The sequence below is a fragment of the Cynoglossus semilaevis genome, chromosome 14 (genome assembly GCF_000523025.1).
Source record: "Cynoglossus semilaevis isolate Cse_v1.0 chromosome 14, Cse_v1.0, whole genome shotgun sequence".
Lineage (NCBI taxonomy): Eukaryota > Metazoa > Chordata > Actinopteri > Pleuronectiformes > Cynoglossidae > Cynoglossus > Cynoglossus semilaevis.
Window position 1 is genome coordinate 25,295,380 of NC_024320.1, and position 27,948 is coordinate 25,323,327.

The 27,948-nt window shown below is 42.4% G+C and overlaps 1 protein-coding gene across 5 annotated transcripts in view; it reads left to right on the forward strand.

Annotated features, from left to right (window-relative positions):
- dym (dymeclin) overlaps nt 1–27,948 on the forward strand; it is a 43,872-nt gene that overhangs the window by 10,048 nt on the left and 5,876 nt on the right. For all 5 annotated transcript variants that reach the window (XM_025062857.1, XM_025062856.1, XM_025062858.1 and 2 more), the window contains exons 9-16: nt 2,270–2,455; nt 2,543–2,721; nt 4,070–4,195; nt 4,331–4,444; nt 5,072–5,166; nt 9,006–9,105; nt 21,870–22,052; nt 23,917–24,030. In XM_025062857.1, the coding sequence (XP_024918625.1) occupies nt 2,270–2,455; nt 2,543–2,721; nt 4,070–4,195; nt 4,331–4,444; nt 5,072–5,166; nt 9,006–9,105; nt 21,870–22,052; nt 23,917–24,030 (1,097 nt within the window). The remainder of the gene's footprint in view (nt 1–2,269; nt 2,456–2,542; nt 2,722–4,069; nt 4,196–4,330; nt 4,445–5,071; nt 5,167–9,005; nt 9,106–21,869; nt 22,053–23,916; nt 24,031–27,948) is intronic.

Here is a 27,948-nt window from a genome sequence, read left to right on the forward strand (position 1 = left end):
TTACTGTAGAGTCATAAGTAACGACAGGGGAACATTCTTTCATAAATGCTGAGACGTAAAACAAACCGTCGAACTGAACAACAAAACAGGGACAGAGTCTGACCCTGTGTCGACTGTGCAGAGAGACGACCTGTTGTGCTCAAGAGGAAGAATTTGGGGGCCGTCGTGAAAACCTGTGCAAAGCACGACTACGTTCATGCAGTTGCGTTGCATGTCTTGAACTTGGATGCATTCACTGCCCCCAAGTCCTGAAACCTAAATTCCACTTTCAGCACGCCGGCCGCCCGTGTCCGCGTCTGACCTCTTCCCTCGCTTTCTTCTTCTTCTCTCTTTCTCCACTTGGTCGTGTCCTCCTCCTGTTTTTCCACTCGGGTCGGGGCCGGGGCCGGGGCCGGGGCAGCCGAGTCAGGGAAGTGTTATTGGGTTTACATGGTGGGCAGACAGACGGGCAGAGGGAACTGAGCCAGATGGATAACAAACGGCACCCACTAAGGTGAAAGAGAGTTCTGACTGTGTGTGCGTTCGTGTGTGTGTGTGTTTGCGTGTGTGTTAGTGGGCAGGAAATGTGGCTGCCAGACCGGGCTCTCTGACATTGTTGGGCCAGTCACTGTGGTGCCAGTGAAGAGATGAACACAGCTCCGTCACTGCTTGGCCTCCTCTCTCTCTCTCTCTCTCTCTTTCTCCCTCTCTCTCTCCATCTCCTTCTATCGCTTTCTCTCTCCCTCTCTCTCTCTGAAGCAGCTTTCCTCTCATACTCAACTCCAGAAACATTAAAATATCATGAATGAAGAACTGGAGATAAATATCTGCTGCTAATTTTATTATTTCTCTCTGGGGGCTTTAACTTTTTTTATCGCCCAGCCTTTCGTCGCTGTCTTTTCTACTCGACATCGTGTTCCCACTTACGGTCAGACAGTGCGACTTGTTACCAGTCGTCTGTGAATTTACAGGCAAAACAACGTATAAATCACGGATGTTATTACGTTTTCTAATCGGTCACGAGTTGTTTAAAAGAATCTGTTTGGCAAGGAAGGGAGAACGAAGTACATGAAACGCCTTTAGCTTGTCATGCGTGACGGTTCTAAGCTTTTATGACTCCTTCTTACATCACAGAGTCTTCATCCTGTCTCCTTCCGGGGGATTTAATCCCCTTTTCTTTTTTTTTTTCGTTCTGTCTCAGCCACTGATAAAACTTGATGTTTTTTATAAAGCATGTGACTCCTGTTTGTTTTACACTAATTAGCACTTTTTTTTTACTTAAATACTTCGCGGTTGACTCACTAAATAAAAACGATGTGATGTCAATGCATCAAAGCTGGGTGGGTCGAGATTCCTCTCGTGACATGACTTCATACATCAAGAGAAAAAGTGTCAAGTGCCGTTCATTCAACATTAGCCACTTGGTGGCGACAAATTCACTATATTAGGTTTCCTTCAGTGGCTTGATCGTTAACACCCTACGAACACACACACACACACACACACACGCACGCACTGCGTTTTTGAAAGGCTTGGTTCGTGTATTCCGTGTGGCTAGACGTGCAGGAGCCACAGGCTGTCATTGTGAGCCTTGGTGCTTGAGCTTCTTAAGCTGCTCTACACGGTGACTGTGTAAAATAAAAAAATAAAAAAAACATCATTCCTGGAAAGTTAAACCAGTTGACCAGGTAGCTAATTGTTTGTGTTGGGTCCAATGCCAGGAACTTTTTTTTTTTTAAATATCATCCTCTGTGACATTAATCTCACCTGGAGAGTCATTGAATTAACAAACTGCGAGATGTTGAGATTTTTAAATAATTTTTAATATAAAAAAATCATTAATATTCACACTGCCTCTATTTCCCCTACTCTCTACTAAAGAGTTAGAGGCATTTCTTTGCACAAAAACACAAAAAAAAAATCTAACTTTTTGAATGAATCTCCGTATGTCAAAATGTTTAGAGACTGATCTTTTAATTTAAAAAAACTTGTCTTTGAAACTTCAACATATTAAGACAGGTTTTATCATTGTCAATCTACGCAAACATCAAATTTTCACCCTAGATTTTTTGGTCTGGCTATAACATTTGTTTTTTTTCTCCCTTTTCCCCAAAACTTTAAAAAATTAACTTGATTAACTTTATTATTTTTTTTTTGTCTCATTTGTCTTGAACCTTTTTAACTTACCCTCATACGTATTGGAAGACCACTGCAGTAGATACATGTGTTTTGTATCTCTCTCTCTCTCTCTCACCCTGTCTCTGTCTCTCTCTCTCTCTCTAAATTCCAGGCGGTCTGTGGAGTGTCTTCACGTTGGGTGGAGCTGGCAGTAAAGCAGGACTGGACCAGGAACACGACCCCTTACCGTTGTCTAACCAGAGCCTTTTGTTACTGCTGGTCTTGGCTAATCTGACAGATGGACCCGACTGGCCCAACCCTTACCGCCAGGCCATCACGTGTTTCAGAAACACACAGGGTGAAGGCAGCTACCGTGGACACACCTCTGCGTTTCCTCCACATATCTGTAAAATACTAACTGCTGTCCCGTCCTCTGCCTCTGTAGACACGTCGTCGTTGTCCATGGAGCAGCCGCACGCCTTTCAGATCAACTTCAACAGTTTGTACACGGCGCTGTGCGAGCAGCAGCGCTCCGATCAGGCCACCTTACTGCTCTACACCCTGCTGCACCAGAACGCTAACATGAGGACGTATATGCTGTCCAGAACTGACATGGATAATCTGGTGGGTAGGATGGAAGTCGAAACATTTTGACTTTCCTGTGCACGAGCCAAGGTGCATTCATTATTCATAATATAAAAAAAAAATCTCTGACTTTGACGCATAATTTTATAGCCAGGTGGAGGCGAAGAGCCGTGTTTGATCAACGTGTAATTGGCCGGGCTTCAAAAAAAAAAAAAAAAAAAAAGTATGTAGTAAGTAAGTACAGGCATAGTGTGTGTAGAATGTTTTTTCCTTTCTTCCACATATGCACATTAAACGTTTCATCTAAGGCCAATGCAGTGGCTCAGTAAACATGTATACACTGGCAGCTGGTGCTCTACGTGCACGTGGGACTGTGCCAATTACGCCTCACAGTAAAGAGCCAGGTGATTGCAGTCAGGCATTCACTGAGCAAAATCAATCTGTAGCTCAGCGTGGAGGAGAAAAACATTGTGTTAGTGTTGAAACAGCCCAAAAATGTGGCTTTTGACACAGTTTGAGTTTCTGTCAGGAAAATCAAAAGTAATTATACTGTTTTTGTCTGCGTCACAACAAAATATGATGTTTTAGTTCCCATGATTTAAACAATTTGCAATTTTCTCAATTCTTCACTTATATAATATATATATATATATGATATTAGCATATACAGTATATATTTTTTTGCTTTATTCAATATTAATGTCTGCATAGTAAAACACCGTCATTAGCAGACGTGGCATTGGTTACTAATATGGAAGGGCTGCTAATGAGTCCAACGTCGTTCTCTGGTGAATAAAGCAGCGCTGCACAACAACATAATGAGCTAACAGTCAAAACTGTGTGGCTTTTAGCTGCTGCTTATTCTGATTGGACAGTTCTGTTCTCTTTATACTAGCTAATTGTGAATTTTTACAACAAAAGTTGTACTTTGATGTTGCTTTTTAGCATCACAGGTTGAATCAATAATGAACTGATATTTTCTGTGTAGCTTATCAATAATAATAATAATGTTCTGCTACCAACAAATCTGGATACAGGGGCTCCTCAGTTTACGATGTCCTTGACCTACAGTGTTGCGTGGTTTCGTCACCATCTCCCATAAATGTAGTCTTGTCTTGTTCCAGAAGTACACCGTTAAAACTAGCTCACTACTTAGCTCGCAATCACAGTGGACGAATATGTTGCTATGCAGCGGTGTATGTCTAAGACAGGAACAGAGCTTCGACATATGTCGAGGAGCCCCCCTGTATTCGACCCAAATGCCACAGGCATCAACTTTAGAAATTAAAAAGGACGATGGTTTCTTAGCAGGCAGGGGTTTTAAAATGTAATCAACGACCTGTCAAAGTTGTAATCCTCCACTCTCCCTCCCTCCTCTTCCTCTCAGGTGTTACCTATCCTGGAGATCCTGTACCACGTAGAGGAGAGAAATTCTCACCATGTCTACATGGCCCTCATTATTCTCCTCATCCTCACTGAGGATGATGCCTTTAATCGCTCCATCCACGAGGTGGTGGGTAGACGACGCTCAGCACACCCTGCTCACGTTTTAGGGATTTTCCACTAAACCTTCCATTACATCCTCTGCTTGGGTAATTGTTCTCTCCCCCCTCTCTCCCCTCCGTCTCCCATGATTCCTCTGTTTTAGGTGTTGAAGAACGTCTCATGGTACACGGAGAGATCGCTGACAGACATCTCTCTGGGCAGTTTGCTCATCCTGGTGGTAATTCGCACCATCCAGTTCAACATGACGAGGACCAGGGTAAGATTCTCACTGATGTAGGAACAAATGGATGAGCTGTCGGTGAATTCTCTGGTCCAATAAATACTTGTTCTAAATGAGAGATAAAATGACGTACGGTTGAGGCTGAGATCAAGCAAATAAACACTGATCCAAGATCTTTTGTACTCTAAGGTACGGGTTCCCACAGGTCTTTTGGTACAAGGCCGCACTGGGACACAATGAAAAAAATGTACTTCAGTTTTACTAATTTACTTCATTCCAAAAGAATCCAGTCATATCCCTTTACTGTTTTCATTCAAAGATAATCTGTCAATGTTTCACAACAACAGGTCAAAGGTCATTCAGACTCTGATCCTGACAGAAGAAAGTCTGAAAGAGGTTCGATTTAGATAATTTAACAACCCTTCAACGATAGCACGATATTACCGGTCCGCAGTAATAGCTGATACCGCTTAACTTTTTAACTTTGGAGCGGAAACTAGGGCTCGATCACACATTGGTTCACACATGTTGTCGCTCAATAGTCATGATTAGTCATTAATATATTCACCCGCTCCTTTGCTTTTTGATACAAATACCTGTGAAGTGACGTTGATGTGAATATCACTGTGAATATCAGTGGATGACTGAATGCTCCGTCCTCAGGATAAATACCTCCACACCAACTGTCTGGCTGCACTGGCCAACATGTCGGCCCAGTTCCGATGTCTGCACCAGTACGCTGCCCAGCGCATCATCAGGTGAGGGGAAAAAACACAACTACCGTTGTCTAGATATTACTGGTTTTATTGTAATAAATTCCAGGGTTTTTTTTCTGACACGTTGCTGATTTCAAATTAAACCTAAACCTAAACCTTACTGGTCTATATGAACTAAATCACTGCCTCGTTCAAACTGGAACCTACAATTGAACATTGATTTGCCAAGTTTGTTTTGGTTTGCTTTACAACCACAGATTGCGACCACTTCTGTTTTACTGCAAAAACCTCAGTCAGCAGAAGAAAAAAAAACTCTGGGGCCCAACGTATATTATCTACATACTCTATTTGCTGAGGGGGCCTTTTTCCCCCCGTACGATAGTTTATATAAAAGACGACAAGAATGCATTTCAGTCAGACTGGAGGCCCAGCCACGAAGATATACATTCTATCATTCATCTGAGTCTCGGGCCGAGACCCTCCTCACTGCATGTATGTGAAAAATGTCTCTCCACACCACAGGAAATGATGTGAGGGATGAGCCGAAGTTTCTTTTTCATTTACTGAAATCAACAGCACCACTGGTGTGTATCATATCTAGCTGGTGCGTATTCCCCTTTTATTAATTGCTGCCTTATGAAAGCGGGATGCCTCAGAACAATCATCTGTAATGAATAAAATCATCTCAACCGCAGAAGCCAATGGAGAGACAGAAATTGCACAGAGAGACGGGGAATAGAAACTTTCATCCACTCCACATACAAACATGCTTTTGAATTATTCATGAGTCGGCGTAACCTATTTATTATTGCAACGTGGAATAATGGGGAGAAAAATAATAATGAAAAAAAAAATGTTAGAAATTACATTTTTACAGAGGTGTGTCTGGGTATGGAGAAAAGAAAAACGTTATGCAACATGAGGGAGTTGAAGGAAAGGGTTTGGCCTGAAAAGACAGGGAAGACTGGGACGACCAGATCCAAACCACACACACAAACACGTGCCTGAGACAGACATCAAATCATTCATGTGTGTTTGTTAACTTCAGACACACCAGGGAAAAATGTTTCCTTCCCCAAAGATGTGCACACATTGACGCAAGCACACTCCAGGGTCCTCTTATCAGCCGGCCCGCGCCTCTCTCTGTCTGAGTCAGGGAGGCACGTCGTACCGTGTGCGAACGTCTGCGTGTCCGTGTCACGGTGATGCGGAGTGACTGGCTGCATGTCGGATGATAATGATAATGATGATGATGGCTGTGATGGTCTGGGCTGGGTCAAACTGGCTGCTTGGCTTCGAGATAAAGGGAAATTTCCTGGCAAGAATTTCCACATGGCAGCCAGACGCTCCTGAAGTCTGCTTTCTAATTGACTCTAAGAGAATCGCGGCTGGAGCTGTTTATTTACAAGCTGCAGTGGAACGGTTTGCCCCGGCCACACGGCCTGCAGTGGTCGGGTATAGTTTTGATCCTTTTATCTTTATATTCCATTTGGGCTCCGTTCGCTATCATTTTCTGCCAAAGGCAAAATGTAAATATTTAAAAATGGTGAATATGTGACACGGACAGATATCATAAATTCTTAAATCGTAAATCATACCTGCTGTTCCGTTATGCTCCCCCTGCCCTCCCACAAACACACACACACACACAATGCCCCCCCTGCCCTCCCACAAACACATGCACAGTGAATATTGAATGCACTAATTACTCTTTTACCATCAGCAGTTTCACTGCCAAGATTTCAGAACTTTCAAAACCTAAACGACATTTAAATACAACCACAGCGCAAGTTATGAAATCACTTTGTGCAGAATTCGCCGTATGATCTCGCATACTCGTGACCACACGCTGTGGGTGTCCAAATAAAACACAACTGACAGAGACAGACACAGCGCCTTTTACTTTTTTTTTTCAAACTTGACCACGTCTGTCAGTATTTTAGCCCTATAGCTGATGTGAGGATTAGTCCAGCCCCGTGGAAATCCTCCTACGTCTATAATTTCCTGCCCATGTCCGTCACTGCCTTGGTATTAATAAGGGATGTGAAAGAGCAGCTAGTCAAAGTGTGTTATTGTGCTCCGGGGTCCCAGGTGGAGCTCCTTTGGTGGTCTCTCTCTCTCTCTCTCTCTCTCTCCTCCTCTGAATGGAGCAGATAGTACAAGAGATCCTATTAGGTGAACACAGCTCCTTTGACATTAGGGCCGTAGATAAGGTAGACCCTCCATGTGGCTGCTCTGATACCACCATTCAGCTATCATTAGGCCAATTAGCCTGCCCAGAGAATGCTGAGAGATGTGATGTGTGTGTGTGTGTGTGTGTGGCTTTTCCTAACTGAATGGATGGACAGGTGTTGTTGCTGTAGAAATCAATTTGTGCATCTCAAATTGCACACCCTCGCATGTAGTCTGCATTTGTTATCCCCTGATTAACACTAAATATAAAAGATGTGCAGGAGTATCTTCCAGCAACACCACCATCTGCCTGTGTTTTATCGTTTCTTTTTCTTTTGTATCCATGTTTACAAAAGAAAAAATAGACAAAGGAGGAGACAGAACTGAAACCCACAGCAATTCTACTGCATTAGTAGGGAGGGGAATACACAGAGCTAGCCTAGCCTAGCCTAGCCTAGCCTAACTGAACCCAGTAGCCTGAGTATTATAAGATATTATCTCTACATAAAACCCTTTTATCATTGTGTAAAGGGTAAATATAAAACCCTTTTATCATTGTGTAAAGGGACATGAAAATGACCAAAATGTAGGAGAGTTTTGTTAAATAAAGAATTAACAAAAAAATCAAAACAAATTTGATTGAATTTTTGCTATGAAGGTTTTTTTGGGAAGTTCTGCTTCACAGTTTAGCAGGCGCTAAATGCTATTGTGCTCTCGTTGTCATTAGCACGATCCTGTTGGCAATTTCTAGTCTCTACTAAACTAAATTACTGAATTACGTTATTTGAAGCCGCATCCTGTCATTAAGTTCAATGAATGTACAAATTACATCAAATAAGCCAGAAATATCAGCTGCGTCGCTACAGTGTTATTTTTTTATGTTTAAAATAAAACGAATTCTAACCTTGACACAGTAACAAGTTTAGATTCATTTAAACAATATTATTTTCTCAGTGCACTCGAGTAGGTACTTATCGACCAGGTGTTCTGTTTATTACCACCAGAATCTGTAAATTCTGTAGAAATCAGAAAAAATGTAGTTATAATCATGTGGTGTTTTTTTGGTACTACAACATAAAATAATACAAATGTTGCAACCTTTAATACATTTGTGGAGAAATTTTCCACGTAGGACGAGTCGACAGTGTAAAAGCAAATCTGTGCAAATTTCTTTTCTTTTTTTTTTTTTGGTGAACACACTTGTCATGTAGTTGCAAATGTCTGTGGTTTAAAAGCTGCCATTAGGTCCGTGTTTGTGTGTCTGTCTCCGTGTCCGTGTGTGTGTGTGTGTGTGTCACACAAGCTTGTTATCTTTACCCATCCTGTTGTTACTAGCAGCCAGACTGTGTGACTCTTGATGTCCTGCTATCACATACCACACTGCAGTCCCATCCAGACAAGAGTGCACACAAATGGCCAACTGTCACCTCCAGAAGAAACAAGCAAAGACATGTGGCTTAGTCAGAAGCTGGTTTACAAAGTGGAGCTGTGATGTGAAATGTGTGTGGTATTTTGGGTATTTTTTTGACGATGACATTATGTATAAGGGCCGTCCTCTGCTCATCAGCAACAGTAATTGTAGCAGCATGCTTGTATTTCTTTGGGTGTAGGTGTATTATGTCTTCATAGAAGGGCATCATTCATCGACCATTGTTTCTCTCCCCCCTCTCTCTCTCCCTCCACCCCCCCTTACCGTGTCTCTACTGCAGTTTATTTGCTTTGCTTTCCAAAAAGCACAACAAGGTTCTGGAGCAGGCAACACAAAGTCTCCGAGGCAGACAGGGAGACAACACAGCCCTGCCTGACTATGTGAGTACATTTGCATGGAGAAAACACACACTGACGACACAGGGTACACACTTCTTTCCTCTGGCTGCCTCTGATTGGTCACTTTCAGCTATGGGTTTTTCCAAATAACTTCACTCATGCAAATCACTCCCCTATAGGACCATTAGAGGATTATCCTATCATACGCCACAATCACACATCAATGTAGCAGTTGGTGACAGTTTAATAAGTAGTTACAGGAGTTTGCATATCACGTATCTAAGCAAATCAAGAGTGGCGTGAAAATCCTCCATTCATCATTCAGGTCATTTAAGGCGACTGCTTGAACTACTCAAAGTTTAATAGAAGACTTTTTTTTTTACATTGGGTTCCTGTATGAGCAGGTTAATCTGCTAGCATGTTTTGTTAGCAGAAATAAACATCAAAGAACTGCTGCCAAATGTTCATGACCTTCATTTTCTTAGGTGATATTGTAGACAATACAGTTTTATATTTGTGACAGACTCAGGCTTGGAGTTACCTTAGGACAGTGGCGTCCAAACTTTTTTGGCTTTGAAACTACTTTTCAAATGACCAGGCTAAAATGACGTACCTACATTAATAACAAGTACTGGTAGTAGTACAAGTACAGTATTGTAATTTACTACTGCTATGGTTTACAACTAAACTAAATTCTCTTTGTCCTTTAAAAAGTCTGTTTAGATTGTTTACAGAAAACCAGCTTATGTTTTCAAATGTTAGTATTTGCCATTTTTTGCCTCAGGAAGAGAGAAAACTTTACATTTTCCAGCAGCAGACAAAGGTCTTTTCAAAGTCATTGGCTGTAACTGAATTATATAAAGCACCAAATGTATTAACTACAGCTGCACATTTTATTTCTGCACCATTTCTTTGTCTTTCACGTGTTACTTTCTCAGCTTTATCTCCCAGATTGAATTTGCATTGAAATTGTTTCTGTCTTTAGATGAATATTTAATTTACGAACCTGTGCGTTTAACTTATTTATTCACAGCAGCGCGAAAGTAACGTAAGGGTTGGCCAGGTAACATCCGTATCAATCTGAATTGAAATCTTAATAGCGTCACTGCCCTGATCTGGCACAAAGTGTTGGAAACTAAAGCAATAAACCAACAGTGAAGTTGTTCCCGTGAAACTTGATTAACATGATAAGACTCATGGTAACATCCACCCCCTGACCAGTGGGTGCAGTCTGCTGACTGTTGACTGTATATTAATGTGTATTTGTGCTCAGGCACCTCTGCCCTGGGGTTTGTCTGTCTACATCGCAGTCTGGCTGTCTCATTAGATTTGCATGCTTTTAAATAAGCTTGTGCAAACTATAGTGTTGTGTGCGTTTCTCTGTGACTCTGTGTGCGTTTGGCATCTGGAGTTGTTAGTGAGTCCCTATACATGCCTTTGGGTCTTAGGGAAACAAGAGTGTGTTTTCAAGTGCTCTTGAAGGCACGACAGCTGTCTGATGAGAGCTTACAGACAGAGTTCTGTGGAAACACTCCGGCTCATAAAAACATGAAACGCTGTCGTACAGTTTTTCATGTCTCTATGACTCTGTTGTGTACACAAACAGAACACGATAAAAACAATACATGTCATGATTGGAAAAAAAAAACATTTATTTAATCCTCTGTATTTAACGTATGACTTCAATATGCTGCTGTCAGTACAGAATCGTGCTGTAATTCATAATGATCACAAATGTCCCTTAAGGTCCTGTTAGTGCAAGGTCACTATTACAACATTAATGTTTGTTGGAAAAATGAGTGGATTGCCCAAGGCGGAGTTCCACTGTGATCATTTCATGGGAATTGTATCAAAGTGCATTTCTTGGAAAAGTGTCTGACATCCTGTCTGGGTCATCAGACTTAAGAGAGAAAGAACCGATGAGTATTTCTGATGTACTCATCCTTGAGCTTAGACTATACTAACTCGCGACGGCACTGGTTCCCATGTCTACACAGGTTCTCACTATCTGGACCCAAGAGTTGTTCTATCTGCGTGTGTGCACTTACCCCTTTGTCCAAAGCTGAGCGTGTCTGAGACACAGGGCGAGCGTTGCATGTTTGCTACACACTTAACCTTCTCCATGTGTTTGGTAGCAAACATCTTGTTCTTATTCAGAAGTGTTTCTGATAAGGTCTGCTCTGTTGTGCCATCTTCAGGGAAGAGAAGCCTTTCAGTCTGGTCTCCATTCTCACTTAGAATGTTTTTGTTTGTACTTGTTAATCACACAGATAATGAGTTTGAATTTTTTCCTCATGACCATGAAACCTTTAAGAGAGTCTCATTTATTATTACAGACTACTGGGTTTCAGACAGTGTGTCAGCTTGTCTGGTCTTTATGTTGGGTCTGTTTTTTGTTTTTTTTTCCTAGTATTTCATCTACTCTACAAGGACACGTGTTGTTGTTAACGTCACCTGGTATGTTTACCTGCATAGTGAGGTCTAGCTACAGTCGTTGTTAACGGTGCTGTTCTTGGCCGTTTACAGTTGACAGTTTGTCGTGGTACAATAACAAATGAAATGTAAATGTAATCAGACCAGCGTTGTTTTTGATCACTAGCTCCATCCTTTAATACAGGCGTGGGCAAACCTTTTGAGATGGGGACCGGGTCAGGAGCAGATAAATGGAGCGTTCGTGTGAACTAAGATAAATGACATGTAAAGGTGATGCATAAAGGCTAAAATGCTAAAAATGCTGTTAGCCTTCTCTACGCCATCTTTTGGGGAAATGCAGGCATTGCAGGGAAAAGGCAGAATTATAATGATAATATACAGTACATTCATAACATAATTTGGACCAGTTTGGTGGGCTGGATTTAAAGGCCAAACGGGCTGCATCTGGCCCCCGGGCTGTGCTTTGCCCATGCCTGCTTTAATAGCTAGGCCACATGCTGCCTAGCTGTCGTAAACATACGAGTGGGCAGCGAGTCACCAACTATATTTTTCTGGGCATACACCTTGGGTGCCTGACACACATCACTTATTTCATATTTGTTTTGGAATCCGGTCGTGGGCTGGATTGGATTGTTCAGTTGGTCGAGATTCGCCCACGGGCCATCGGATGATTATCGCTTTTTGATATGATATGATGTGGCGCTTTGGCCCAGAGGCAATGTCTCTGTCATTGGTGTGGAACCCCAGGGTTCACCTCCTGGGCAAGTTCGAATCCCGGTTCATGGTACCTGTTACACTGCATCTGTGAATGTCTGCTGGTTTCCCAGTAACCTCAGCTCGAGAGGCACTTAGCCAATAGCTAATTCCTGTTAACCTCACCGTCCTTTATATTATCTACCTTTTTAATTAATTATCTCTAAAAAGGCAATTATTAATTGTTTAATTAGAAATCTAATATTTACCTCTGTTTACTCTGATTACATTTCTCATCATACCATCCTGGTAAAGCTAACGGAATGCTAGTTTCTCTTTCTGCCTTCTAGCGGCAGCACACACACACATCCTTTATATTATCTACCTTTTTAATTAATTATCTCTAAAAAGGCAATTATTAATTGTTTAATTAGAAATCTAATATTTACCTCTGTTTACTCTGATTACATTTCTCATCATACCATCCTGGTAAAGCTAACGGAATGCTAGTTTCTCTTTCTGCCTTCTAGCGGCAGCACACACACACACACACACACACACTCACACACACACGACAGAGCAGTCTGTTGTTCCTTCATTTCTGACTTCCTGGATGTGTCTCATGTGACCACATCAGATTTAATCAGGCCTCCCTCGCCCAGGATTTTAATACAAACTGACGTAACGTCTGCGAGCTTAAATAAAACACTTTTTAATGGCTCGACTGTACAGATGCGTTTGGTGATGAGACGTCTGTGTGAAAAGGACATCATGTGACCTTGTGTTTATGTTGTGGCAGTGGCTTTGAGTAAATAAACATGTTTGCACCGAATGGTTTGGAAAAACTGTGAAACCACACGGTGGCGCTTGGAGTTTGGCCGAGTGGGAGGATGACTACAGGAGAGTTCAAGACTTTTTGATGTCATTAATGTGATTTGGCAGCGTTTTTACCGTTCCTGACACAACCCAGAACCTTCCACGTCAATATTGTCGTAGTCGTGGGAAAGACACAGAGAAGAGTGTCGTGACAAAGTTTTTTTTTTTTTTACTCACCTGTTCATTTGCACAAGAACTGATCAAGCTGGCTAACTAGACAGGTCAAGAGAGAGAGAGCAAATGTGAGAGTAGAGGAGACAGAAGGACGGGGATAGGGCAGGAAAGGAGGAGAGAAAAGGAGAAGAAGAGGGAGTTGGTCTAAGTGTGTTTTGCGAGGGGCATCTGGAAACAATGTCGTTTGGCTCAGACTGACTCTGGAAAGGGAACCAGTGTTTGTTTAATGTGGGATTGTTATGGACATGATTGCTCTTTTTACAAGGAAAGGATATGAAAAAAAAAACACTCTGAGGAGCCTTAAGCTGTGGGATAGAGCTGGGTCCTGTCTGCTCATATCCTAAAGGGATAGTTCAGGTTTTTTATTTAAAGAGTAAATGCGCGGGGTACTGGCCTGTACTGCTGTGGCCACAAACCGGCCAGATATACTGACGCCTGCCTGAATGTACGCAGTTTTTAGAAGACATTTGCTAAGTCAAAGTTTTTGTTTTTGTATTTTGTAAACTGCTCACACCCAAATCCATAATCATTACCACCAGCTAGCAGCAGTGTTGACTCATTAGTGTGTGTAAATGTTTTGTTTTTAATTACTCTTTGCTCTAACGTGGTTGAGAAAAAGTCACCTTGGACACAGCAGTAAAATAGCGCCCCCTGTGTCTTCTTACATTTCTTTATTACATAAAATTCAAATATAGGCAAAACTTTTGTTTAACAAAAAAAGAACGAATGAAAGTATTTGGTTGATTATCTGTTTGGTAGCTGATGTGGAGTGTGAGCCGTAGCACTGATTATAAGTTATTTTTAAAAATAGAGCATCTCTTCAATTTCTCCTTTTTTCTGTCCTTTCCTCCCTCCTCGCATCTTCCCTCTTGTCTGTCACTTGCTTTCTCGTCTCTTGCTGTCACCCCTCCCCCGTTTCTGCGTGCGTTTGCGCTGCTGTGTCTGGTTAGTGTCAGGGAAAAAGGAGTGAAGGGTTAGGGCCTCCTGAGCCCCCGAGGGACTGCCAGAGGCTTCTAGTCGGAGCAGGGCAGATCTCAGGGGGCCTCACAGTTGCTGTCTGCAGCATCTGCACCTTTGACTGCAGATGTTTTTCTTCCTTGGCCTTTGAGATATGCGCAGTGACGTTAAGTATATGCCCGGACACACTGACAAACATGAAAAAAGAGGGAAGTTTGTGCAGCGTTGCTTTGCTTTGCCTTGTGTGCCACTGTTTATGCTCCCAGCCAGTGGTGGTGGTAATGTTACTACTCTGCCTCTTAGACTGTTTACAGTTGCACATTTCTGGGAAGAAACGACAAGAGTGCACACACACACACACACACACAGACACACACATACAGACACAGACTAATGCACAAAGCCAGCAGCACGTTGGACCACCCTGTCTATGTGTTTATATGTGCTCTGGTTGAGTCACAATCTGTGTTCTTGTCTTAATAGCCTGCGTAGACACCAGCATTAACATTGTGTTACCAGTTCTGTTGTTAAGGGGAACAACAGAGCCTAAGGATATATTAACAGATAATAAACAGATTGTCTCCTGTTTATTATGCAGGCTTCCAGGAGTTAACCACATCTGCAAAAAAACCAACTGATTTTTTTATTTATAAAACACTCATGGACACTGGGGAAAAAAATGAATGAATTTAATTATTCTGCATTTCACAGAGAGAAAATGGAAATAAAATATATATATATATTTACACATGCAAAGCTAAGTCAGTATAAGATGTCAATCATCATATACAAAAATACTATGGTTAAAACAAGTGCCAAGACAGGACTTCTGGTACTATATCACAGTGTGAGGAGCGGCAGAGAAGCATGTGATGTCGGCGCAGACCATGTGAAAGAACAATGAGACAGTGGTGACGTTTGGCAGTCAGGGTGGCAGTCAAGGTGGTTATGGGGCACATCTTGGATCAGCTATTAGCCTCCTCTTGTTTAAATCACTGATAAAAAAAATTGACAGATGACAGAAGGTGAAGAGGAAAGAACCGACGAGAGGCTTAAATACCCGAGACTTGACATCTTAATTGTCAGCTATCACCTTTGCAAAGAAGTGGTGAACAAGAGAGTGGAGCAAGAGACAACGAGAGTCTTGAGTGGTTGACGTGTGTTAATGATAGCAGCACTATCTCAAGGACAAGAGGTCAAGCACAAAGAGTAAGAGATGAAGGGCTGGTAATAGAGACCGAACAGGCGCAGAAGGACAGGATTCTTAGTAGAGAGAGTGGCCATGTTTGACCGGATGTGTTGGTCAAAGACTGAAGGAAAACCTCTCTATTAAGAATTGCGAACATAGTAGTAAGTAAAAAGGAGGGAATAATGCAGACGGTCTGCTGTAGCAAATTCCCAAAGGCAGCAGACTGTGATCCAGGTTATTATCACATGAATTTTTTTTTTCTAATGCTAAAATGTTGTATGATATCTCAGGGATCTGCAGGGGTTATTTTTAAGTCTTGTTCTATACATTATTTCCAGTCTTTTCTGCTGATCTATTCCCACGCTGCACGTTTTATTTAAGATGACCTGAATATGTCTGTGGTCAGTACAGCCCCGTTCCCCCATCCCCCGGTTGAGTCACAAATGGGTATCTGGTGTATTTTATTTATTTATTTATTTTTACTTCAGTGTCCTATTATTACTCATTTATTCTACGGTGTCGCTGGGATCGGACAGAGTTCAGTGTCTCCATTCACTCTGGTACACCTGAGAGCCGCTCTTGACTGGAGCATGAATTATCCTATCATATTTCCTCGTGTCTTTTGATGCAGAGCCAATCTGTTACAGAGCTCATGTATATTATCTACAATTTCCCTCAAACGAAAGGTTATCATCCAACTTTTAAGTCATTTTATGTAGAGAATCCCAGAGGGCAGAGATGGAGATAAAAAATGATGACTTCCCCTCCCCGCCCCCCTGTAATTCGTACCTTTATCAAGTCCAGACCATTTAAGTCATATTGGATTTTCTTTGCAATGCAGATCAGGGACTAAGTTTTCACCCCAGGTTATTAAACCGGTCCATCTAAACTAATCTAATCTGGTAAAAATAAATTAAAAAGCAGGTTTTATACAGAACACACTTTAATATTTAGTACAGTAAAAATTAATTATGTAATTTTCTGCACATAAAAAAATCCAAAAGAAAGTAGTGGTCAAATTGTAGCTTTAACATTATTTCAATTTAAAATATATATATATATTTAGTGTCAGTTTCACATACTGAGGGAGGGAAGAGAGCCCGAATGTAGACACTTGATTCCATAGCGTACCTCACACGTACACTACGTAACTTAAATAATACATTTTTTCGATTTGTATTCTTTCTTTAGAGGCCACCACGCTCTTATTTATGGACAATTAATGCTTTGTTTCCATGGTCATCATGCGTTTCTTCTTCTCACTACCCTCCTCACCACTCACTCTCCGAGGACTCACTATTATGAAGAATAATGCACAAAATAGAGAAAAAAAAAACACGTAGATAACGCAAACATAATACAGAAGAGTCGCAGGAGATGCGTACGGAAATCGATGAACATCGTGCTCGTATCTCGAATCTTTATCTCAAAGCAAATATTTGCTCAAAGGCTCGTCTCGTATCTCGGCACACTCATATGTCGCGACGCTCGTATCTCGAGGTTCCCCAGAGTGTCAGTCCAGTCTTTGGAAATGTTAACCCTGATCCTGCTGGGTTAGCAGTTACCAAAGCTTATAAATGAGGTTACATGCGTTCACTTCAAAGATATAATCTGGGTTTAGTTAATATTCCATAGAATGATCTTCTTTCTAAACCTGTTAACTGAACCCCTTTAGGTTTGAACCATTTATATTTGTCATCCTCTCTCCTCGTGGTTTTAACTAAAGCAGAATCCAACTGGCAGCTGAAGTGTTTCACCTTCACCTTCACTCATCCCACATTCATTTGCAGCCTCTCACCTGTCTTTTATTTCCCTCACCTGCTCAACAACGATGGTATTAGACATAGTTGCACTCACCCGTTCAACAACGATGGTATTAGACATAGTTGTAAATTAATTTGATACATTTTCCTCAGTATGTCTGTCATTATTCTCTTGTCGTGTGTCTATGACACCGCCTGTGTGTGTGTGTGTGTGTGTGTGTGTGTTTTTATCTAGAGAAGCGGTAGCTCTGCCAACCCTGCAGGCAGCAGCTGCGCTGACTCCTAATGATTTGTCTGCCTCTAAATGGTAATCAGGGAATCCCTGCTGTGCTGTGGTTCTTTTTTGATCAAGGAGTAGAAAAACAGAGCTGGGTTCACAGGAGATCAATTAGCACTACACACCTTTTATTTGCCGCAGCACTGTTGCAGCTGTTGGCATCATCATCTTTTTTTTTTTTTAATCACCATCGCTCACTGAATCACTGCCATTTTAGCCTCCCACTGTCAGTGCTATCTCAAGACTGACTGTGTTTATATGAAGTCGTCTGACTGCAAAGACTCTGGACTTCCCCTCTGCACAGACATTTATGCAACAATTGTCCAACACTGTCTTTCCTAAGCTCAGACTGGTGATGTGTTTGTGCCACTGCTGCTGCTGCTGCTGCTGCTGCTGCTGCTGCTGCTGCTGTTGTTGTTGTTGTCGCAAACTCATTCTGTTTATGTGTGTGTGTTCGATGTCAGTGTGTGTGCGACAGAGAATGTGTGAGACAGCAAGAGCCCGACCTACCTATAATGCTTCTTCACAAAATGGTGTGATTACGAGCTGACCATTGTGTCATAATGCAGGTCAGACAATGACCTATTTTAAAAAAAAACCCACTCCTGAAGCGATCAGCCGGTCTGACCTCTGTCTGGATGTTTTGTTCTGTTGTCGTCGTGGCCACGGCCTCTCCTGGTCCCACTGCTCTGTTCTTAAAGTGTGGTTTTACTGTGGTTCTCGCTGCACATGTCGTCCTGTTGAGGTGTGGCTTTCATCTCTCTTTTTGTTTGTGTATCTGTCTGTGTTTATCTCCGTGTCCTTGTCTTAATATGTCTGGTTCGTCTGCCCTGCAACAGCCTCCGGTGAGCAGCGGGGCCACTAATCACTAAGCTATTGGTTTAATGATGCCAGCGCCTACTTTAGAGGGATTTTCATGTCTGTGTCTCGAAACACCCTTCTCACCCAAACACACGCACACACACACAATGGCACACACACAAACACTTTTTACTTGCACGGAAAAACATGAATAGTTATGATAATGCGGCGAGACACAGATAGTGCCGTGCCCTTCCCGTGCATCGATTGCATCTGCAAACTCTCTCATTTTCTTTCTCAAGCAGATAGCCAAAGGTCAAACACACCTGCAGACATAACAGGATTTCATCCAGTCTGCTGAAGAACAAGAGGCAGGAGCAGACAAATGGAAAAGCTTAAAAACACACACACACACACGCACACACACTCAGCCTCACTCGCAGCTTCCTGCGAGGTTGGGGTAAATGGTGAAATAAGTAAAATGGGGCAGGATCATTGAGACTAATGATACAGCTCCTGCCCTATGTTTTCTTGGGTGGAGAGAGGACATTAAACAGCGGCAGGAGCGGTTGTGACTAAATGACAATGCAGGAGGCCTGAAAATAGAACGAGTGGTGGAGGAGAAGCAGTGGAAGGAGCGCAGAGGAGGAAAGGAAAATGAGGAAGAGAGAGAGGGGGAAAAATCCATGTAAAGGTTTTATTCTGTCATACAAAAACACGTCAGGTGAATCCCTTTTTTGCAAATATATTTCAGCGCACATTGAGTGTTAAGTATATATTGGTTTTTTTGTTTGGTTTTTTTTCAGAGATATTTAAATCCTGGCCTTTTAATCTCATCTCCTTGTCAAACAAACTCACTGGGCCAGGCAGACGTCTAGCTAGCCTATTTTCATGTGACCTGAATTCCCCAGTGTGGCATTTTTTCCTGCCAGGCTAATCTCATTAAGTTGGGTGCAGAGCGAACAAACACACACCAGACATCCCTCACTCCTACTCTGTCCTCCTCTCCTCCTTTTGTCTCCTCTTCATCGTGTTCACTTTTTCCATCAACCCCTCCCGCCTCCATTGTCTTCTTCCTTGCTTCCATTTTTGTTCCTGTCCTCCTTCCTCTATGTCCTCCGCTGCCTCTTCCTCCCACTCGGTTGTCTCCCATATCTATCCTCTCCTTCTGTCTAATTATGGCCTTCTGCAGAGAATAGAGCAGGTCTGGCTCGGCAATGGAGTCCAACCTCTGGAGCCACCTCTGCACCCAGACGCAGGCTCGTTCGTCATTGTTGCCAGCTCTCTCGCCTTCACTTTGCATCTTCATATCTGCACAGCCTAATCCACGGGCCTGTGGACGCCAGTCCCATGTGTTGCCTCCACGTGTTGTCAAATGATTCAGTGTTTCCGTCTGATTAATCACAGGATAGGTGTGGACCAATCATGATTAATCATGTTTATAGTCATGCTAGTTATCCAACATTACTAAATATGATATATTTATGTATACTGCTGGAACAGAAAGACAAATAACAGCAGGTTTGTGTCTGTGTTTCATACCTGTTATGTGTTGGTGAGTTTTAGTCATTACTGAGCATCGTAGGCTGTAAGAAAACATTGATACTGAAAAACTATATTTTGTTTCACGATAGCGTATCGATATTCTACAGCACTGTATCGATTCATGGCGTTGATTGTTTTTGTGTTGCATTTAAAATTCCGACCACTAGTTGACACTGCATATATTTGCATGTATTTGAGACTTTGAGTCAAACAGTCTTATTTTTTTATATTTGTTTGTCAGGAAAATCCAAATGTATTTTGGTATATGTCATATCGTCCCCTATATCCTGATACGTATCATATCGCCAGGTTCTTGCCAATGCACAACCCTAGTGCACCTTGATGTTAGCGTTTTGTTTTGTTTTTTTCAATGAAGCCGTTGACCTCAACAATATTAATGAGTCTACAGTTCCTCACCATCCATTTGCCAATTGTGTCAGTCAGCCTGACAGCTGTGAGGCTGCTCTGAGGCCAGCCAGACGTCTGACCTGAAGGTGACGCCTCTACAAACACGTTCTGTGTCGTTGAGATGGTATTACAAGCTTCAGGTGAAACAAAAACTCTTTGTTACTCAACTCAACAGTGTATTTGAACTTCCATCAGTGGATGGACAGTGGAAATGTTGGACATACGTTGTGCAACATTCTGACCATATGTTAAAATGTGATAAAGATTTTTAATCCGATTTATTGCCTACGACCTACGTCTGAATTTCGACAGCCCTAGTTTTAACGCGACTCCGTGTTTTTCATAACTGTAAAGGTATGCACAAAAAAAGGGCCACACAGAAAGTATAAAATAAGCACTGCTATCAGAAGCAGGGCACAGAAAATTAAACATAAAACGCTGCCACATGCAGTTCTGCTACAGATGGCTCACTCAGATTGGAGGTGGAATTAGTTTGCTGCTGCAGTCGTGCCAGGCTGCTGTTCTGGGTCTGGTCTTAGCCGGTGTTGAAGCTGAATCTTCAATCAAAACATCTCACCATCAGAACTATTGTTGTTTTGTCATGACACATGAATTCTAAGGTATTAGTCTGTGCAAGACAGAGAGGCAAAAATATTCCTTTGAAGATTTGTGCTTCTTTTCCATTACTTCATGAAGCCAGAAAGGTTTTAAGGTTGCTATTTAATTTTCAAAGGGATCCAGTGTGTCTCACGAAGCAGAGGAGAGAGCTTTTTAGATTATGTACAGTACACACTTGCTTACCGGCGTCTGATGGATACGATAACCTACTCAGCATCCTGTTTTAATGTATATTACAGGACTGACAATATTTTCAGGGAATATGCTTTCCTCTTGCCAGGACAAAAATGGAGTGCAATGAAACCTCAGGGGAAGCAACTGATCAGAAATGTTGTCTAAGACGTGGTTCACGATCTAGGACTCGTGAGACTGAGATTCATCACATCATATTCACTAGTTAAATAGATTTTGTTTGTGTGTGTACTCACATGTTCGTGACAGTGTGTTTACATGACATCAGAGAAAATTGATTATTGTGGTAGTCTGGCCGTAACCAGAGCTTTAAAATACATATAAACATTATTGCCTAATTGAAAAAGCACTGAACATAGTCAGACTAACACACCCAGATAGTAAAGTTGGGAGACATACACAAACTAAATAACCCAATAACGTCTGCCTTTCATAAAGCTTTAATCACAGTGACGCCATGTTGTTGTTTTGCTGCCAACAGCGAGACCGGAAGAGAAAAGTGGAAATGGACAAAGTTCAATCAGACCATAGCTGATTTGTTGAAGCTAAAAGGCTAACACATCTCGGCCATAGGCTATATTATAATCTAGTATACTTTACTCTAATGCAGACATGGACAACCTAAATTTCCAGAGGGATTAATAAAGTCCTATCATCTAACTAACTAAAGTCCGTTATCCAGATAAGGTTCGATCAGTGACTAGGCCCAAAACTTGGTAACCTTCCATTGAACCCTCTCTTCACCTTCCTCCCGTCTCCACAGCCCTACATTACCACCTGCTGATCAACCTATCAGGAGGCAATTATTTAAAACACCATTACAAATGAAACCACTCTTGTGGGAAACCAATTAACCTTTATCTCGTCTCTTTCCCCCCAGGCCCAGGACCTGAATGTGATCGAGGAGGTGATCCGCATGATGTTGGAAATCATCAACTCCTGTCTGTGCAACTCATTACACCACAACCCCAACCTGGTCTACGCACTGCTCTACAAGAGGGAGCTTTTCGAGCAGTTCAGGATGCACCCGTCCTTTCAAGACATCATGCAGAACCTGGACACGGTCTGTCTCAGTCGGTCTTTTTTCTTTTTATCTGTGACTGTTACTCAAACTTAATGTTCAATTAAGTCAGGGTGCCAAAAGAAAGTACGTTTGCCCCCGAAGTCCGGAGGGGTGGTGTTCATGGAAAGTGGGCGATACACTTTGTGCACAAGCACGGTTAAATATGGTCCCTGCTGCCTCCACAGAAATATTTGTAAGCGCGCAGCCGTTTGACTGTAATAAATCAAGGCCTTTGCGAGGGCTGACTATTTTGAAGGTAATGTAGGTTTTTGCAAAGAACTAGACAGTCATCGCAGCCTTGTTGTCTGAGTCACTCTCGTTCACGCCTCTTTTAACCACGTATTAACATTCACTGACGTATGTGTCAAAGGCAACCGGGCTTCGGCTCGCTTGGCTTCAGGGTAATGTGAGTGCGGGCCAGCGGGGGACAGGGGAGGGAGAGCATTTGGGCTTCAGTGCGTAACGGAACAACTGGCCCTAGTGTGAGTGCACCCTCAGGCTGGAGTTGGGGGTCTTGGCCACATGGTGTGGGTCCATTTTTCACTGGATCAGAGTTAGAAAAAGAAAAAAGTAGTGAATTTCTCCAAGCAGAAGGCAGTCCTGCATCAATACCTTAGTGTGTAGTTGGTACTGCATACGTGGCTTTGTGATCTTAAGTAGTATTGATTAATTAATCAGTTCCCTTGTGTCGAGAGGTTCTGCGTGAAATATTCATTTAAAGTGATTGTTGTAGGAGGGAGGAAGGCTGTGAGTGTCAGAATACTGTCTTTCATGGTTGGATTAGTCATACAGCCGAGGAAGGACGCTTTGACTGTATGTGGGAGGAAGAGAGGGCGTGGGGGGTTTAGAGGGGGTTTCTGCCTATACTGCTACAGGCTTTGCTGTGATACATAAGTATGAGGGATGCATGCTAGCTATACGTACTCTCCTAAGTTAAGATAGTCTCCCTGAGGCAATTCTCCAAAGCCTTCCTTATACTTGCAAATCCATGTGTGTGAGCAGGAGATTTAAATGGAGGAGGTTCTTTTTTTTTTTTTTTTGCTCCTCTAAATTAACCCCATATGTAACGCCCTGGGAGTTAATGAAGAGATTAGTATTAAAAAGTAGTATTAAAAATGTAGGCAGGACTACATCTGAAGCATCCATAGGCAGGGGAAATACTGCCCGTGCAGGCACCTTTTTTCCCCCCGTTGCTTTAAAGAAAAAAATGCTTTAAACAAATCTTTTAATATTTACTTATGTTAATGCTGAACCACATCTAACATTTAACCCCCGGCACAGGTGTTCTGTTGAAGCCGATCTCGGTCAGTTGTTTATGTCAATACCTTTACAGCATGCTGTTGGAACATATTCACACTCTATGGTTAATGTGTCTTCTGAGGTACAGCACCGTGAGGTGTCTTCAGGCATATTGAAAAAAAAAAAAATCAATTTAATAAAGCGTTTATTGTTGCAGCTGAAATAATAATTACTGTAGCTACAAAAACGCACATCCCTCCTGTACTGTGACATACAGTATAAATGTGTAACTCTGGGAGAAGGTGTATTTTTCTATTAGTTGTGGTGATAATGAGGCTGTGAAAAGTCTCACATTTGAGAAAAGCTAATATTAATAAAAAACAGTGCTGTATGTTAACAGTACTTTGACTATGACATCTGGTACACGCTGTCTAGGTCTTTATATTGCACTCAGTGTCATCATACAGGGTCTATGGGAAGGAGTGAAAAATTCAAAGGACTGTATGACGGTACGGGGGTTCAGTGTCAAACCCAAGTGGCATCAAAGTGACATGAAGTCATGTATATTTAAAAAATATATAAATTGTGTAATAATTGGCGTTTTCCACTTTTATTCTACCAATAGGTGATCGGCTTCTTCAGTCAGCGTCTGGAGCAGGCTGGAAGTGACCTGTCGGTTGAGAGGGTTCAAGAGGTCATCATGAAAGGAGCTCAGGCCCTGCCCACAGACAGACTGAAGGTAAGACACAAACAACTGACTGGTGTGAGTTGTCTCCACTGAGACGAAACAGTGTCATAACGACTGTTGTCTATGGTTGGAGTGATCCATTCTACAATATCTGAAAAAAAAAGAAACAGTGTCATACGGATGACATATATGCATATGATCTTTTATGTAAATATATTATTCCCATCAACAAACACCCGCCTTAGCCTAACATGCTGTATATCAAGACTTGGTGGTCAGGTTGCCAGGTCAGTCTGCACAGACAGATTCCCACAGAACAGGAGGACAGATGGGATGGCAGAGCACGAAGGCGAGCTATGATGAAAGATAGCTCGCTGAGCAGGAACTGGGACATATTGGGCTTCAGGATTCATGTGGAGATTCTAACAAGGTGTTGTTAACGGCTGAGAGATCTGTTGGATTGGTGGACTGGTGAGGTGAAAAAGGATGGGATTAGTTTGTCTGGGAAGGTGAAAGAGCAGGAAAGGTACGGTACGGGGATATGGACCGAGGCGATGGAAAGACGGAGGGAGCCACGGGGACACGAGACAAAAGGCCAAAGCCCAATTCTCATTAGCATTAATACTCATCTTCATTCCATCTCTACTGGCCTGCTACATGTGAACATGTAATGACATTTCAAGGAGATGGGATAGGGGGCTATGGGGCACTTTGTCATGGGCACATAAGATCAGGAGGAGGGGGCGAATGGGACATAAATCTGCCACAGCACCTCGTTACCCAACACCCAACACTCCTGGCGGGTTCGCTAACCCCCGCCCCTCCCGGTGCTCCGCCATTAATCAGTGAGGAAATATGTAACCAGCGCTCTCCTCACGCCGCTCCCCACAAGCACTGAAGCTCTTAATTGCATGTTTTATCATGTGTTTCATGTTCTATACTTGGCGGCTGGCTGCCAGGCATTTGTCTCACCAGCCGTTGTGGAAGAGGGATAGCACGTGGCCGCGTGTCTATGCGCTCCCTCCGTCTCACTCTCAGTCAGCACCTCGAGCGCTAATGCAGCAGTCGACCATTAAAGCTGCGGAATTACATATGAAACAATGAGGGTAACCCTGCCATGTCCTTCAGCGAGGAGAGTTTACCTGTAGCACTCAGCCACCGCTGGAATTTACATTTCAGTGATCATATATCAGTGAGTTCTCCATGAACTCATCGTGTCTGCACCGATGTTTCTTTCTGTGCAGGAGTACTGTTGATTTTTCAACAACTGTTCTTTCAAACACCGTGGAGCGACGCAGAGCAAAGAGAACATCTGTGCTGTGATTCCTGGGGGAGAAATCCTCGCCGTTGATGGAACCATCGCTCAAACATACAGCTGTCCCTCCACTTTACATCCCCTTTAATCTTACGCTAAGCTCCGTTTGCTGCGCGGCCTCCAAAGTGAAAATCCATAGGTTGGATTAATGTTGTGTGAACTCATCGATAAGTTCGTAATTGCTCAGTAGAAGCTGGAAGAAGGGAGTAGCGGTGTCTTATTCACCTTGGTTTGCAGAGCTGGCAGTGAAGAGCCAGAAGGAAGGCAAAAAAGTTCAACTACAGGCTGCAGTTTGGAGAAAATGTTAAAGGGTCTTTCTCGTTCCGATCTTATTCCGTTTGTTCAACGTTGACTGATTTAGGTACCGTTGTTGTCGAACACAGATGTGATGTAAACTGAACTTTTTTTTACAGCAAGGGTTTTCAAAGTCTTAACATTGTGAGCCTCCCTTTACAGAGCAAAGACACAACAGCGCACTCCCCTCCCCTCTTATCCCGCCCCCATGCACTACATACATGTTTACATATAGGCATGTGCACACGTTGTATATTTTTAATAATGAATGGATTTTTTTTTGTCTTTTTCTGGGATAAAAACAAATGTGTGAGTGACTAGAAAAAGTCAAAATAACTGGTTTTCATTGTGATCAATGACACGGTCTTCATCAATCACGTTGCTAGATAGATCGTTAGATAAGTTGATTGTGTAATACTTTATTCATCCTCAAGGGGAAATTCAGATTTTAAATACTAAAGTAATACTTCTAGAAGTGACACAGCAAAGGTTTTCAGTCTTAACATTGTGAGCCTCCCTTTACTACAGCAAGGGTTTTCAAAGTCTTAACATTGTGAGCCTCCCTTTACAGAGCAAAGACACAACAGCGCACTCCCCTCCCCTCTTATCCCGCCCCCATGCACTACATACATGTTTACATATAGGCATGTGCACACGTTGTATATTTTTAATAATGAATGGATTTTTTTTTGTCTTTTTCTGGGATAAAAACAAATGTGTGAGTGACTAGAAAAAGTCAAAATAACTGGTTTTCATTGTGATCAATGACACGGTCTTCATCAATCACGTTGCTAGATAGATCGTTAGATAAGTTGATTGTGTAATACTTTATTCATCCTCAAGGGGAAATTCAGATTTTAAATACTAAAGTAATACTTCTAGAAGTGACCAGAAAAATCCATCTCTGCAGTGGTTAGAAACTATTGTTCTATTAACAATATTCTATTCTGGTTCTATCTATGGGAGCTCCGCCCCAAACGCTCTTATTGGTCGAGACACACGTTGACATGACACCAGTTCCAAACCAGCATTGTGACTTTGGTCTTTTTGTGTATTCAGCACCAAAGATCAACTGACTTCCAAAATGATCATTTAACAGTAAACTCTTACGTAACGTCTTACGTCAGTGAAAGCTTGTTTGTGCTCTCTCTCTCTCTCTCTCTCTCTCTCTCTCTCTCTCTCTCTCTGGACGTATATTTGTCAGAGGAGTTGATGATTGTTGAGTAAATAACTTAGTCTTTCGTTTTTAGTCAAATTCAACTGCTTACTCGTCTCCACACAGGCTTCTTTAGCTTAAGGACATGAAGGACAACTCTTTGAAGACCTAGACATGCAAATTAGGTTCCAGTTTAAAGACGGGGTGAAAAGATGAGGTAAATACCCCAGGGACGAGCCTCAGTGCCTGGTCGGTCAACCTCCTCTCCTTCATTCTTTGAGGATATGCGTGTTGTTTCAGGGTGTGTGAGACTGAGAGGCTCTCATGGGCAGCGCCTGTGGAATGTGTTGTTTAGCCTGACCAACTGAAATCTCTCTTATTGAGCAGCGATAGCCCACAGACTCTCTGGCTCCTCGGGGCAGGATGGAGGCGGGGGTATTGTGGTGGGGGAGGAAGCTGCTCGGCAGCTGTTGTCAGTACCTGGGCTTTTTACATGTTCGATCACTGGTCCGTAATACTCACACACACACACTCACACACACTCACACACACACACGATGTTTTCATCCCAACAAGCCTTTGTTGGAAAAAGGGAAAAGTAACATGAAAGCCTTGATGTTAGAACCATGTCAGCTCTGGTTCTGGATCCAACCAACATCCAACTGAGTTTTGGGGAGAACGAGGGCTGAGCAGTAATAAGGGGGTTAGTGTGAAGCAACTACAAATTAAGTTTTTAGAAGGTTGCTACGTTCCCACTCTCATGACCACAGACTTCGCTCTATACTTTGCTGGAGTTTCATACTTTAATATGGTCTCGGAGTGACAGTTGTCACTTAAACCTGTCATTTATTGACTAAATAAGGACATAAATCTAAGGCCATTAGGGCCGCAACCAGTTTTCCCTTCATTACGCTATTGGTTGATTTTTTTTTTTGCCTTTTAACGTCCACAGCCGCAGAGTTCTGTGGAGCTGTATTTTAGGCTCACTGTCGGGTTGAACTGAGTCACGAGTCAAAGCACTGGACTAATTAAATATTTTTCCTTCTGTATCAGTTCTGGCCAATGTTTTGTTAACACGGAGCCAGATGGGATGGTGTAAAAGTACCTTAGGGCCAACAGCTTCTCTGGGGTAAATTAAAGCTATCATTAACCCACTGTTAGGGCCAAATCCCAGTGCAACACCCACCCCCCTCCACCCCCACCC